The 14,125-nt window shown below is 38.2% G+C and overlaps 1 protein-coding gene across 1 annotated transcript; it reads left to right on the forward strand.

Moving 5' to 3' along the window:
• The first annotated feature begins 664 nt into the window (after positions 1-664).
• On the forward strand, positions 665-2,482 carry LOC113757954. The gene has a single exon (XM_027301014.1). The coding sequence runs from the start codon at positions 665-667 to the stop codon at positions 2,480-2,482; it is 1,818 nt and encodes a 605-aa protein (XP_027156815.1).
• Positions 2,483-14,125: the final 11,643 nt, after the last annotated feature.

Genomic DNA, 14,125 nt, shown 5'->3' on the forward strand with positions numbered 1-14,125 from the left:
AGATTCGTTCAATTTCATTTGACCAGTTTACCCTTTTTAGGGTGATTTAGTCAATTTTCATTTGACCTATTTTTAGGGCAATTCGGTCGATTTTGAATAAATCATCATTTCATTCGATCCGCTTGATCAATTGATTTCATTCAATTCATTTGATTAGTTTAATTCATTTTTCAGGGTTATCCATTCAATTTTTAATAAATAATCAAATTTCATTTAACGAATTTGACCATTTTACCCCTTTTGGCACACCATGCGTCGATCAAAATAAGCAATTCATTCGGACTTTGTCCTCATTTTTTTTAGGACGAATGTTTCTTCTCACTCCAAATTGGCCAAATTTTTCAAACCATTTTTCACTCAATCAATTGATCGGATTCATCAGTTATAGTATAGTGCCTACCTCAGAGGATTGCATTTTCATGCTAGGCTTACCCTTGGCGTTAAAAGGGTCCTCCAATAGGACATGCATCCGAATTGTTTTAATTTTTACTAACTCCTCTCTTTTTCTTTTCCTTTTTCTTTTCTTTTCTTTTTGACAACAGTCAATCAAGAAGGGCTAATAAGGGTTTTCTTACACTCTCAGGTAGTAATCACAAATATTGCTACATAAAGAAGCCCCATTATTACCTGATCACATAGCCGAATTTCAAGAGAAAGTGTAAACATGAGTACCCATCCAGAACCATTGGATAGGCCCGTAACAACATCATCAACTGATTTGGTGAATCTGGGAGCTCAGCTGAACGAAGTTCTCAACCAATTTAATGAGCTAAGCGTTGAAATGATGGCCCAACGGCGCGCGATCGACCAATTGGTCACTGGTGGTGCTAGCGGTGAGCAACGACATGAGCCCTTACCCCCTGGCCAATCTGAACCTCAACCAATATTCTTACCTTATACTCAAGCTCTTGTTACTTCACATGTCATAAATCCACCTGAAGAGGCCTTTACCTATCCCACTCATGGCCCACCACTTACTTATGCACCTAACATCCAAATTAACCCTTCTCATGCCCAAATTCCCCAGAATTATCCGCCAATCACTATGAGCACGCCATTTGAACCTCAAGGACCACATTATTACTCCACCGCTGAGCCATTCACCTTAGATACCACCGCACAAGGAAAAGCTGAAGTTGGGGAATCATCCGCGCCAGTGGATAAGAACTTGCTAAAGAGATTGGATCGGTTTGAAGAGTTCATAAGGAAAAACCAAGGTTTGAACAAGCAAGGAGGTTTGGAATACAACGAGCTGTGCCTGTTTCCGAATATGCAATTGCCAGTGGGTTTCAAAGCACCCAAATTTAGCAAGTATGATGGAACTGGCAATCCCAAAACACACCTTCGAATGTTTGCAAACAAGCTAGGGAAGCCGATAGATGATGAGAATCTACCTATGCGCTTATTTCCCGAGAGTCTAGAAGGCGACGCGTTGGATTGGTATTCCAATTTGAAACCTGAGGATATGAGATCTTGGATGGATTTGTCAACTGCTTTTATGAGGCAGTACGAATATATTTGCGAGCTTGCTCCAACGAGAACCACATTGGAGGGGACTAAGAGGAAACCATCGGAGGACCACAAGACGTATGCAAGGAGATGGAGAAAATTGGCTGCCAAAGTAGAGCCTCCCATGACTGAAAATGAGATTGTTCGTACGTTCATCAAAGCTCATGACCCGCCGTATTTTGAGGAAATTTTTCGAATGACTGGGTGTTCCTTTGCCAAAATTGTCAATAAATTGGAAGAATTTGATGAGTTTGTGAAGGCCGGAAAAATTGTTAATGTGTCAACATTGAAGATGCAACTAGAGGCTCTGCAAGGCCAGAATAACAGTGGGAAGAAATCCCAATTTAAGGGAAAAGAAGAGGAAATTGCTTTTGTTGGGGATCAGGGCCTCTCGGCCAGACCTAGATTTTCAAACCGCCTTGTTTATTCATCACCCTATCCATACTCCCGTCCTATCCGCCGTACTACCAGTAACCATTCTCAACCTCGACCAAATTACCCAAATGTACTCGCACCACCCTTTCAAAATCCTCAACCAAATCTCCAAACTAGACCTCGCCCTCCTTTTAACCCAAGACCTATTCCATCCCCTAATCCAAATTACTCCTACCAACAAACCAGTGACACCCAAAATTCAACGCCATACCGAACCTTCACCAATCTAGGTCAGCCTGTTGACCAATTATATGAGCAATTGAAAGCTGCCAGGAAAATTGGTGTTATACCTCCTAAGATCTATTCTAAGCGCTTTCCCTCTGACTATGACCCTCAAGCAGTCTGCGCTTATCATTCTGGAGCTTCCGGGCACTCCACCAATAATTGTCGGGCATTGAAACATAAAATCCAGGATATGATCGAATTCGGAGAAATAGTGCTAAGGAAAAAGGGTGAACAAGGTCCGAGCACAAGCACAAATCCCTTTCCCGAATACAAGGACGTCTTTGAGGCATCCACCCCCAATGAAGAAATTTGAGAATCCTGGAAGGGGCTAAATTAGTGAGATTTCTCTCCCTTGAAGGGAGTTTCGATAAATTTGGGGAGTTGTTTTGGTTAAAACCAATGAAAATCATTCATACATGTGTCTTTTGTTTAACTATGTTTTTTGTAAATAGTTTTCAATTAAGTGACCGCTAAAGACACGTTTCATGAATATTAAGTTTGGTTTTTGTTTGGAAATTCAATAAAATGTACAGTTTTATATATATTGTGACTCACACATTCTTTTCAGATGGCTCACAATAAAACCGTCTGACCCTTTGGATATCACTGTTCAGAAATTTGATGGCAGCGATCTCACGAATGTGATTTTGAATTTCAAAATGAGAGAAGTAGGGAAGAGACATTCGAAAATGTTTCAAAGAAGCCCGAATGGAACAAAAGAAGTTCAAGCTGAATCGGGATCAAGATTAGGAATAAGAAGCAGTTAAACACAGTCCATCATGGTCAATATGATCAAAAGGATTGGTCAGTGATTACCATTAAAGGGTCAAATCATGACCATTCAGACGAGAAGGCAAAGTATTAAGGTGGTTTTCGTCAGTACAAAATGAAGCCAAAAGGAGAGTTTGCCGCGAATTGGTAAGGTGCTCTTATTATCAAAAGGGTATCGCCTAGTGGAGCACTTGTTCCCTCAGCCAATCAATTCGGAGATGTGTAAGAAATTTTCATCTGATAAATGAAAGTTTTCTTTTAGAGTTAATGCGAAGAATGGAATGAAAGTCAGGCCCTCTTCTTTTCCCATTAAGACATTATATCCCTAGTTATCCCTTTTGAGCCTTCAGAATAGATTATTTGGCAACCTCTGAGAATCGCAAACCCCACACTGGGGCAAATTTAGTTTTGAAAGAAAAAGAAAAGAGAGAAAACCCCACATTGGGGTAAATTCAATTTTTTGAAGGAAAGTCGAAAGAAAAGGAAATGAACAAAAGAATGCCTCAGTTAAAAATAAACTGGGGCAAATTTTCAAAATTTTGAAAGAAGAAAAAAACAAAGGAAATGAACAAAAGAATGCCTCAGTTAAAAATAAACTGGGACAAATTCTGATTTAACCCTAAAATAGGGTTAACATGAAAATGAGATCTCAGATCATTTAAACCACTTTTTGAAGTCTGCCTTCAAGCCTTAACCTTTCCTAGCACCTCACCAGACCCCATTACAAAAGCCAAAAGTCCTGGCTTCCATTCTTGGCATCACCTCTTTTAAGGAAATTTTCTAAGTCACATGGCAAATGATGTCAATACGCCTTCACTCATTTTGTAAGGGAAGGGGTTGTCGCACTGATGCCATTATTTCTTAAAACACATTTTTTGAGTTGATAAAGGCTATTGGCAAGATTTGTTCATCAGGTGAAAATCCGAAAGGGCACATTTGAAAAGAAAAGGAAAAGAGAAGAAAAAAAGAAAAGAAAGAAAAGAAAGAAAAAAAAAGCAAAAAGAAAGAAAGGAAAAGAAAAGAAAAACAAAAAAGGTGGGAATAGCCTTAGTGAAAACCTGAAAGGGCGCTAAGGTAGAGTTTCATGAGAAAAAGTGAGGTTGGAATTAGAAAGCTGGTGATTCGATTCATTTGGGATTCCTCCTTGCATTGTGGTTTTTCTGTTGCCGACATTGAACTCAGGGCGGATGATGTCTAAAGGGTCAAGCGTGGCATTTTGTTTGAAGTCGGAATACTTTGGTTTTTTAAGCGTAAATTGTCGAATTTATAGATTCATTTCTTTAAAATTAATTTTCTTTCAATAAAAATAAATGATTGTTTTCATGTTATAGAAATTTTCATCATTTGTTGTGTAAATAAGATATTCCTTCATGAGTTTCATGGTCTTGTTTATCTCTTTGAGTTCATTAGATGGCAACCCCCCTGATTTATCGAAAATCCTTGGACACCAAGGGCCTTATTAGCATTGGAAGTCAATGGAATTTGATCAGATCACAAAACAAAGCTGAGTTTTCGAAGTATCAAGGGGAAAACATCAAAGTACTCATGTTTACACATTTCTTGAAGAAGGAATTGATCGGATGGTGGTGGCATTATTTGTTTATTTTTTTTGCAGGTCCATGCTCGTTTCAAATACCGCAACTGGGGCAAATTTTGAACTGTGAGATTGTCGCGCCCCACTTTTTGGAAAAAATAAAATAATTGTTTTTTTGTTGAATTTTACTGATTTGGGAAAAATGAATTTTTGTTGATAAAAACAAAAATGGGTCTAAATGGGACTTTTGAAAATGCGACGATTTGACCCAAGAAAAATAGTTCAAAAAGGGTTTTTCTTATATGAAAAATGGAGTCGCCACTTGGTATAGAGTTAGGGTGTACCAAGTCACCCAAAAAAAATGAAATTTTTAAAGAAAAAAGTAAGAAAACCCTTTTTAAACGACTCCTAGTCCACGTAAAACAAAGAAAAAGGTTCGGGAGTCACATTTGACAAAGGGGAAGGCAAGGATAAAAATCCAAGGCACCCCTTCGACCTAGCCAAGGCTAGTTGCGTGATTTAACCCTTATTTTCCTATATTTTCTACCCAAAGTATGTATTGCAAATTGGATTTGACTAATGGATGAGAAATGCAATCCTAAAGTATAGAAATGTCTCTGATGAGGCTTTTGATCCCATTCACATGAATTGTGAAGGTCAATAAGGAAAGACCTCATAGAAAATCATGAATGATGCAAATGAGGACTCAAATGAGAGTGTAAGTGTGCAAAGTGTAGAAAAAAGGTGCATGTGTGCAATTTGAAAGTATTTGTGTGCAAATGAATAAAAATATAAATGCTCGTGTGCAGGTGAATGAAAATAGTAAATATATAAGTAAAATAGGTGCAATGTGTGAAGTGAAAAGTAAAGAAAGTGAATGAGTGTGTAAATATGACATGTGGATTTAAAATATATAATTAGTGAGGAAAATAGTGAGAAAATGATATGAAAATGCATGAACTTAGAAGAATGCATCAGGTCGGGTACGGGAATGACCCCTAGCTTTGTGATTTTAATTTTCCCTTTGATTAGAAGGAAAAACTAGCGTGCTAAGGCTATTTTGAAGCCACACTCGCTCGTTTCCCTTACCCAAGGGGGTTTTCACGCAAATGGACCCTATAACTAGCATGAGATGCAAGTCCTAATGTGAAGGGGAAGGTGTTTGAGGAACATGCCAAATGATAAACTAAAGAAAAATGCGTGATATGTGGTGATCATGCACTTAATGAAAAAGGAAAAAAAAGAACCTATTGGGTCTAGCATTGGACTAGCCCATTCTATGAATTCCGACCAGCGTTGGACTAGTGGAAACGATAAAAGAAGCCACAACTAGCGTTGGACTAGTGTGGTGACGTACATTCATTCATTCCACTCATTCAGGTTATGAAAAGCGAGTAGACATGCCAAAACACTCATAAACATATAGCACATAACACTTAGCATGCTCGACTAGATGCAAGGACCTAACAAAGCAAATTAACACATAGTAACTAAGCATGCAAGACAAATAAGACGATTAAAGCCCTAATTATTACATTTGCTAGCTAAAACAAAGGGGAAAGGGAAAATGGACCAAATTACTTGCTATGCCCTATCTATTACAAGCCAAGAGGTGTATACATACCCCATAAATGAAAATAAAAGAAAGATTTAAAAATGAAATAAAAGTAAATAAATGAAAGGCATTAATAAACATTTAAGAAAACCAAGTAGGCATGCAATTTTCATTTAGCAAGTTGGATCACATAGGGAGATACAAAAAAAGATAAAAGAAAGTATACCGTCCCCTTTTGTGGTGCTAATAAGTTGGAAAAGGTTCTAAATTGGAGCTACAACCACTAAACAAAGGATTAATGCACCAATTTAATAGTAAATCAAACAACACAAATTCTTCAAAAACAAAAATTAAAGAATCACTAATAACTATGAAATTGAACCATTAGATCCCTTTAGATAATCAAACAAGTCCATATTCATCAAATGAAATTCCAAGTTAAAAGGGAAAGGGAACTCGAAGGACCCAATTGATTAATCTTTTCAATTGCTTAGGCCATGGTAGAATAAGAAGGGACTTGAGGGGTTAAAGAGCTATTATAAGAACTCTTTTCATGCAAAAACATGCAACCTGCGAAGGAAACTTGTTTCTTTGGTATATAAAAATCCTCCAAACACACACTAAACCCCTCGGAATACAGATTTTCCATCAACAAGGGTTTCAAAAAAATGAAGAATCTTAACACCTCCTTAGGACCTTTTGAGAAGAAAATAGATGAAATAACATCAATAAAAGTAGACTGCAATAGATCCCTATTAAAATCAAGTTTGACCAATTCGCTACTGTGAGTCAAGTATCTTTCTCCACTACACTCAAAGGAAGCAGGTAATAACAGCAAAAAACAAAAGACAAGGTGCAGCAAACATTTTTTTAGGCAATTTACAAAATCCAGCTTTCAAACACAATCGAATCCAAACACAAGGCTTTAAACTAGGCGGCAAGCCATCACCCAAACAAATAGAAAGAAAAACTGAGCAAAATCCAGTGCAAACACAAAATCCAGCAATTTACAAAATCCAGCAATTCAGCAATTTACAAAATCCAGCTTTCAAACACAATCAAATCCAAACACAAGGCTTTAAGCCAGGCGGCAAGCCATCATCCAAACAAATAGAAAGAAAAACTGAGGAAAATCCAGTGCAAACACAAATAAAGTACGTTTAGCAAGTTGAAAAATCTGGAACATATAAAACTGATTTGGCAAGTTGAAATGCATTTTCCAGCAAGTGCTTGGGCATGAATCCGAATTTACCTCGGTTGAATAATTATGTTAAGAGCTTACTATTTTTATTTCATTTTCTGGTTTGGACATGCTTATAAACTCTTAAATTCCTTATGCACGTATCAAGCTAGCATATGAATAATTCCAGCTCAGAAATCAAGTTCAAATAATATCCATAACCATCAAAATTTCCAGAAGTTCTGTTCACCATTCTTGGATGAACTTGCATGTAGCCGCCCACTATTTCATTTTTTTTCTCTTGCTTAGCCGAACCAAAAGACTTCCCGCAAAGCTTAATCATCTAATTTTAATTAGTCAAACACCTAACCAAGTGAAAATCAAACACTTTTCCAGCAAAATTCATGCTAAAATACCTATGCAATTTCCAAAACAACTTCAACGGCTAAACTGGAAAAATTGTTTAACAATCCAGCAACATCCAATAAAATTTTCCAGCCATACAGCCGAATTCCCAGCCATAAAGATCACATGCAAGACCAAATAACAAACTATCTATCAGATTGGATCCAAAATCAAGTTCAAATAATATCCATAACCATCAAAATTTCCAGAAATTTTTCTGTTTAGCCCGGATGATCTTGCCTTAAGGCAGATTGCACTTTTGAATTTTTATTCCCCTGTTTTAAAACTTACTAGTCAACTACATGCAGGCCTAATTAACTTGTCATTACTAATTAATCAAGATTAAGGCTCCAAAACAGAAAAACTAAACCGAATGAGGCTACATTAGCAAGATAACCTCTCGGCAGTCACTTTCCATCAAAACAAAATTTCCTTAGCTTTTTATTTCTTCATCCGGCTTCATGAAATGATCATGCAAGGCCTTAATTCTAATAATCATCCAAAATCCAGTTAGTCCAGCTCCATTTCATGCTCAGATTATCACAGGGAATCAGAAATAAAATTGCATTTTTATCTCAGCTCTCGGCTGGAACATCAACATCCAAAACAGAAATTTCTAATGGTTTAATATCATCATCCGACTGCCTAACCTCACATGCATATTACTAGATGACTTAAACTTCTTGGTTTTGATTAGTTAGACACTTAATCCAACTCAGATTGTCGCATAAAGTCAGAAATAAAAACTACAATTCCAAGCAAGCTCCTCGGCAGAAATGTTTTTAACCAAAACAGAAATTTTCCACAGCTTTGGTTTCATCATCTAATTACCCAAATTAACACATGCAAGGTCACGGCTGGCTTAAACTACCTCTGATTATCCATTTTTAGTCCAGAATAATTTACCTCAAAGCAAGCTAAGACCACACACGAAAATCTGAAAAATTTCTGCTCCCTTTCGGCTCTCACGCACGCGACAGGTTTGCTGGTTCTGGTTTGGTGTAGCGGCTTCAACTGGTGGAGGTGGAATGTTGGAGTTGCTGGAAACGGTTGCAGCTGGTTGAGGTGAAGAAAACACAGAGGCACTTATGCACAGCCTCTCCCTCTCTTCCCTCGAGCTCACTTACGGAACCAGAAATGGTTGCAGCTCGCGGACAGAACCAGAAATCTTCCTCTCGGCTGCAGAGTGCAGCTCGGCCTCTCTCTCTCTTTCTCTCACTTGGTCGATGATCACGAGGTGAAGAGAAATGTTGTAGTAGTCTGCGGTTTGAGGTGAGATCGTCGAGAGAAATGGTGCCCGGTTGGAGGAGTTTGAGTACTGGAGTGGAGAGGAAAAATGAAGTGCGGCAGAAATGAAATGTGTTTTTTTTTTATTTTTTCTTTCACCTTAATTATTTAACAAAAATAATAGTAAAACTAAATAATAATAAAAACAACAATTTTAATTACAAACACATCGAAATAAACAAACTAAAAATAACAAAATTACCATTTTCGATCTTTTCTTTCATTTTTCATCATTTTTTCTTCTTTTTTCTTTTTCAAAATAAATTAAAAATAAACCAAAATGTCAAAAAATTAAATTTGAACGTATTTTTGTGAACAATTTTTTTTCCATGATTTTTCTACGTTAAAACTTAAAAATTAAAATAGAAACTAGAAACTAAAAAAACACAAAAGCAACCACGACAAAATGAGAATAAAAAGTAAAAGAAATTACACCAAAAATTTGGTGTCTACAGTTTGCCCCTCTTTGTCTGAGTTTTGAAAAAACTTGAGACAAAGAAGTAGACACCAAATACTTACCTGTGTTATTCGGCTGCAATGGACGCTTCTGAAATGAGGATCGACCTCTTTAACATTTTTTTTTTTTGATTTTTTTTGATTTTTTGATTTTTTGATTTTTTTTGATTTTTTTTGATTTTTTTTTGATTTTTTTGATTTTTTTTTGAAATGGGATTGATCCAAACAGGAAAGTAAAACGGGACTGACCCGAGCAGAAATTTAAAATTGGGACTGACTAGAGAAGGAAATTCAAATCATGGGACTGGCCCGAACAAGCTTTAATTGCGGGACTGACCCGAATAAGCTTTGAATCGTGGGACTGACCCGAATAATATTTGAATCATGGGACTGACCCGAATGAGCTTTTGATCGAGGGACTGACCCGAAAATGTTTTTGATCGAGGGACTGACCCGAAAATGCTTTTGATCGAGGGACTGACCCGAGAATGCTTTTGATCGAGGGACTGACCCGAGAATGCTTTTGATCGAGGGACTGACCCGAGAAATGCTTTTGATCGAGGGACTGACCCGAGAATGCTTTTGATCGAGGGACTGACCCGCGAATGCTTTTGATCGACTGGAAAATGCTTTGATCGAGGGACTGACCGAGAATGCTTTTGATCGAGGGACTGACCCGAAAATGCTTTGATCGAGGGACTGACCCGAAATTGCTTTTGATCGAGGGACTGACCCGACTTTTGAACTGACTGCTTTTGATCGACTGACCCGAGACTTTTGATCGAGGGACTGACCGAAAATGCTTTTGATCGAAACTGCTTTGATCGAGGACTGCTTTTGATCCTGGAAAATGCTTTTGATCGAGGGACTGACCCGAAAAATGCTTTTGATCTGACCCTTGATGGGACTGACCGAATGCTTTGATCGATGACCCGAAAATGCTTTTTGATCGAGGGACTGACCCGAAAATGCTTTTGATCGAGGGACTGACCCGAAAATGCTTTTGATCGTGGGACTGACCCGAAAATGCTTTTGATCGTGGGACTGACCCGAATAAACTTTGAATCATGGGACTGACCCGAATGAGCTTTTGATCGAGGGACTGACCCGAAAATACTTTTGATCGAGGGACTGACCCGAAAATGTTTTTGATAAAATTTGTGTTGATTTCTGATTGATGATTTTTCTTTTTGCTTTTCTTTTGACTTTTGAAAATCTTTCCAAAAAAAATTAATTTGCCCCAGTATGATGAGTTTTTGCAAATGTGAATCCAGAGTTGATTCTGTATCGCCATGCTGTTGCATTTTTTATGAAATTTGCTTGCGACATTTTCAATCTGCCTTTGTTCACCGGAGGACTCTTTCCGACACCGATTCCAGTGCGAGGTGTGCTTACTTTCATCTGTGTATGCAATTTTCTGCAAAAGAGAGAAAAAACAAAGAAATTGCCACCATTATTTGATCCGTTTGTCCTTGAGAATCGTGTAAACATGAGTCTTTGGATGCCTTCGTCAAAATTGACCGTGGCATCTGACTTGGTTGGATTTGTCATTTCTAAACGTCTCTGATTTTTCCCGACTAACCAAGCGTGCATTTTGCCATATTGTGAAGCTTGCGTAACTGACTTTGTTGAACCTTAACCCTTTTCAAAAGATGACTGAACCCAAGTATGCTTCGAATAAACCACGGGGATTGTTATTCACCAAAATTCAAAGATAAAGAATGAAGTATGCAAGAAAATTCACATGTCATGAAAGAATAAATATGCACAAGAATGCACACATAACCACTTGTGCTTAAATTCTACAAAAATGCCATGAATGCAAGTAATTTGGAAAAATGAGCTTCCTAAGAATGTATTTGCAAAAGAATGTTTTACAAAATGACACAGTTTTGGCCAACAAATGTCATATTCGAGTCCCTGAATATCTTTGTTCTGGAATTCAAAATTGACAGAAGTATGACAAAATGAGGAGAAATCGAAATCCAAATGGATCAAACCACCAGTTGTTCCTCCTTGTGCTTGCTCTTGCGGAAATCCTACCTTGGCGCCCTTTCGGGTTTTTACCAAGGTTGCCCCTACTCCTTTTCTTTTGTTTTGTTTTTGTTTTTGTTTTTCTCTTTTCCTTTTCTTTTCCTCCTTTTCTTTTGAGGTGCCCTTTCGGGTTTTCACCTAAAGACGCAAATGAAAGAGCTCAACCATGATCGACTCAGGAGTATGAGTTGAAGATTTCTGGCATCAGTAAAATGCACTTCCCTTAGAAGTTTAAGTGAAGGCATTATAGACATCACTTGCCAATTGATTAGCGAAATTCCTAATAGAAATACAGCAAGTGACGAAAGTCAGGACTTTTGGGCTTTTGTAATGAGGTCAGGTGGGGTGTTTTTCAAGAAAAGTTGAGGCTTGAAAGCAGGTTTGATGAAAGGTGTGAAATAACCTGAGATTGCATCATTTTGAAATTATCTCTAATTTTGAACGAAACCGAGGAAATTTGCCCCAGTTTGATTGGATTTTCTCTTTCTTTGCATTTTCTTCATTGCATTTTCCTCACTTTTTGCATTTTCCTTCAAAAACTAAATTTGCCCCAGTGTGGGGTTCTTTCTTTTCTCTTTTCCTCTTTTTCCTTTTTCCTTTTTTTTCAAAATGAATTTGCCCCAGTATGGGGATTTTTCCTTTTCCCTCTCTGATAATCTCGTTTCAAAATGAATTTGCCCCAGTGTGGGGTTTGCAATTCTCAGGGGCTGCCAAACGAAAATTATTGTTCTGATAGCTCAAAAGGGATGACTAGGGATGAAATGTTTTGATTGGAAAAGAAGATGGCCTGACTTTTGTTTCGCTCCTTGCATGATTTCCAAAAGAAATTTGCATAATCAGAAATAAAACTTCTTACACATGTCTGAGTTGATAGGTTGAGAGACTGTTTGTTCGTCCATCTCTTCAAGGATAAGTGCTCCACTCGGTAGCACCTTTTTGAATGACAAATGGCCTTACCAGTTTAGGCCAAATTCGTCTTTGATTTCATCTTGCATTGGCAAATCTCGCTTTAACTCATTGTCCTTCTTCTCTAAAGGACCGGTGGCGGACCTTTTTGTTATGAACACAGGCCATACGACATTCAACTGCTTTTCATCCATCAAAATCAATCGTCGGTGACGCTGCTTTAACCAATCAGCTTAGAACTTGGCAGAGGAGGGATTTCTTGATGAAAGGCTTTCTTAACGAAAGGATTTTCAATGAAGAGCTTTCTTAATGAAGGGATTTTTCAATGAAGGATTTTTAATGAAGGGATTTTTGGCCTTCTTAAAGAAGGGATTTTTCAACGAAGGGATTTCTGGCCTTCTCAAAGAAGGGATTTTTCAACGAAGGGATTTCTGACCTTCTCAAAGAAGGGATTTTTCAACGAATCAATGAAGGGATTTCTTAATAAAGGGATTTTTAGATGAATGGTATTATCGGAATCCAGAACAGTGATATTCAAAGGGTCAAATAATTTCATCTTTGGCCATTTAAAAGAATTAAAATTCAGGACAATAATCAAATAAACAAATTGTGCATTTAATGGAAAAACTAATCAAAGCGAAAACAAGACAAAAACTTAATTGCGAAAGATGTTTTCATGAAGCTATTCACATATGCAAGAAATGGTTTTTGTGAACTTTAGTAAATAACAACCCCTAGATTTACCGAAATTCCCTTCGAGAGGGAAGATACTCGGCCATCCAAATTGTGCAAAGCTCCTTCAGGATTTTCAAATTTCGTCGTTGGAGGTGGATGCCTCGAAGGTGTCCTGGTGTTCAGGAAAAGGATTTGTACTTATGATCGGCCCTTGTTCACCTCTTTTCCTTAGCACTATTTCTCCTGCCTCGATCATGTCTTGGACTTTGTGCTTAAGTGCCCTGCAATCGGCGGTTGAGTGGCCAGGTACTCCCGAATGATAGGCACAAATAGCATGTGGATTGTACCCAGCAGGCATGCCATGAAGGTAAGTTGGAGGGGGAATCACGCCTATTTTGTTGACAACCTTCAATTGCTCATACAATTGGTCCAAAGGCCTGCCTAGGTTGGTGAAGGTTCGGGTACGGCTTTGATTGTAGGTTTCAGTGGGTCGGGGATAGTTGTAGGTGGGTCTATTTGGTGGGGGAAATCTTTGGTGGTAAGGAGGCCGAGGACGAGCTTGTTGAAAGCTTGGTTGAGATATTTGGAAAGGGGTTGTAGGCGGGTTGGCATAATTTGGGCGAGGTCGAGGATGAGTGATATTGGTGTGGTAAACAGGATGAGGTTTTGAGTAGTAGGGGTAAGGGTTTGAGTTAGTAGGGTATTGTCGAGGTCTGGGTCTTGGGACAGGGTTTTGATTCCATGTGAAAGCAGTTTCCCCCTCTTTCTTTTGGAATTGCGGGTTCTTCCCACTAGTCCCCTGACCTTGCAAAGCATCCAACTGTGACTTGAGGGTAGAGACATTAACAATCTTCCCAGCTTTTACGAAATCATCAAATTCCTCAAGCTTATTGACAATAGCAGCGAACGAGCATCCAGTCATGCGAAAAATTTCTTCGAAATATGGAGGATCATGTGCCTTAATGAAAGTGCGTATGATTTCGTCCTCAGTCATTGGTGGCTCGACTTTGGCAGCTATTTTCCTCCATCTCTTGGCATAAGTCTTGTGATCCTCGGAGGGTTTTCTTTTTATTCCTTCCAACGTATTTCGTGTCGGAGCCAACTCGCAGTTATACTCATATTGCCTTACAAAAGCATTGGACAAGTCAATCCA

The sequence above is a fragment of the Coffea eugenioides genome, unplaced genomic scaffold, assembly GCF_003713205.1.
Source record: "Coffea eugenioides isolate CCC68of unplaced genomic scaffold, Ceug_1.0 ScVebR1_3482;HRSCAF=4704, whole genome shotgun sequence".
In the NCBI taxonomy this organism is placed as follows: Eukaryota; Viridiplantae; Streptophyta; class Magnoliopsida; order Gentianales; family Rubiaceae; genus Coffea; species Coffea eugenioides.

What these genes read in the sequence shown, in the direction of transcription:
- LOC113757954 (XM_027301014.1), top strand. Translation starts at nt 665, where the DNA reads ATGAGTACCCATCCAGAACCATTGGATAGGCCCGTAACAACATCATCA.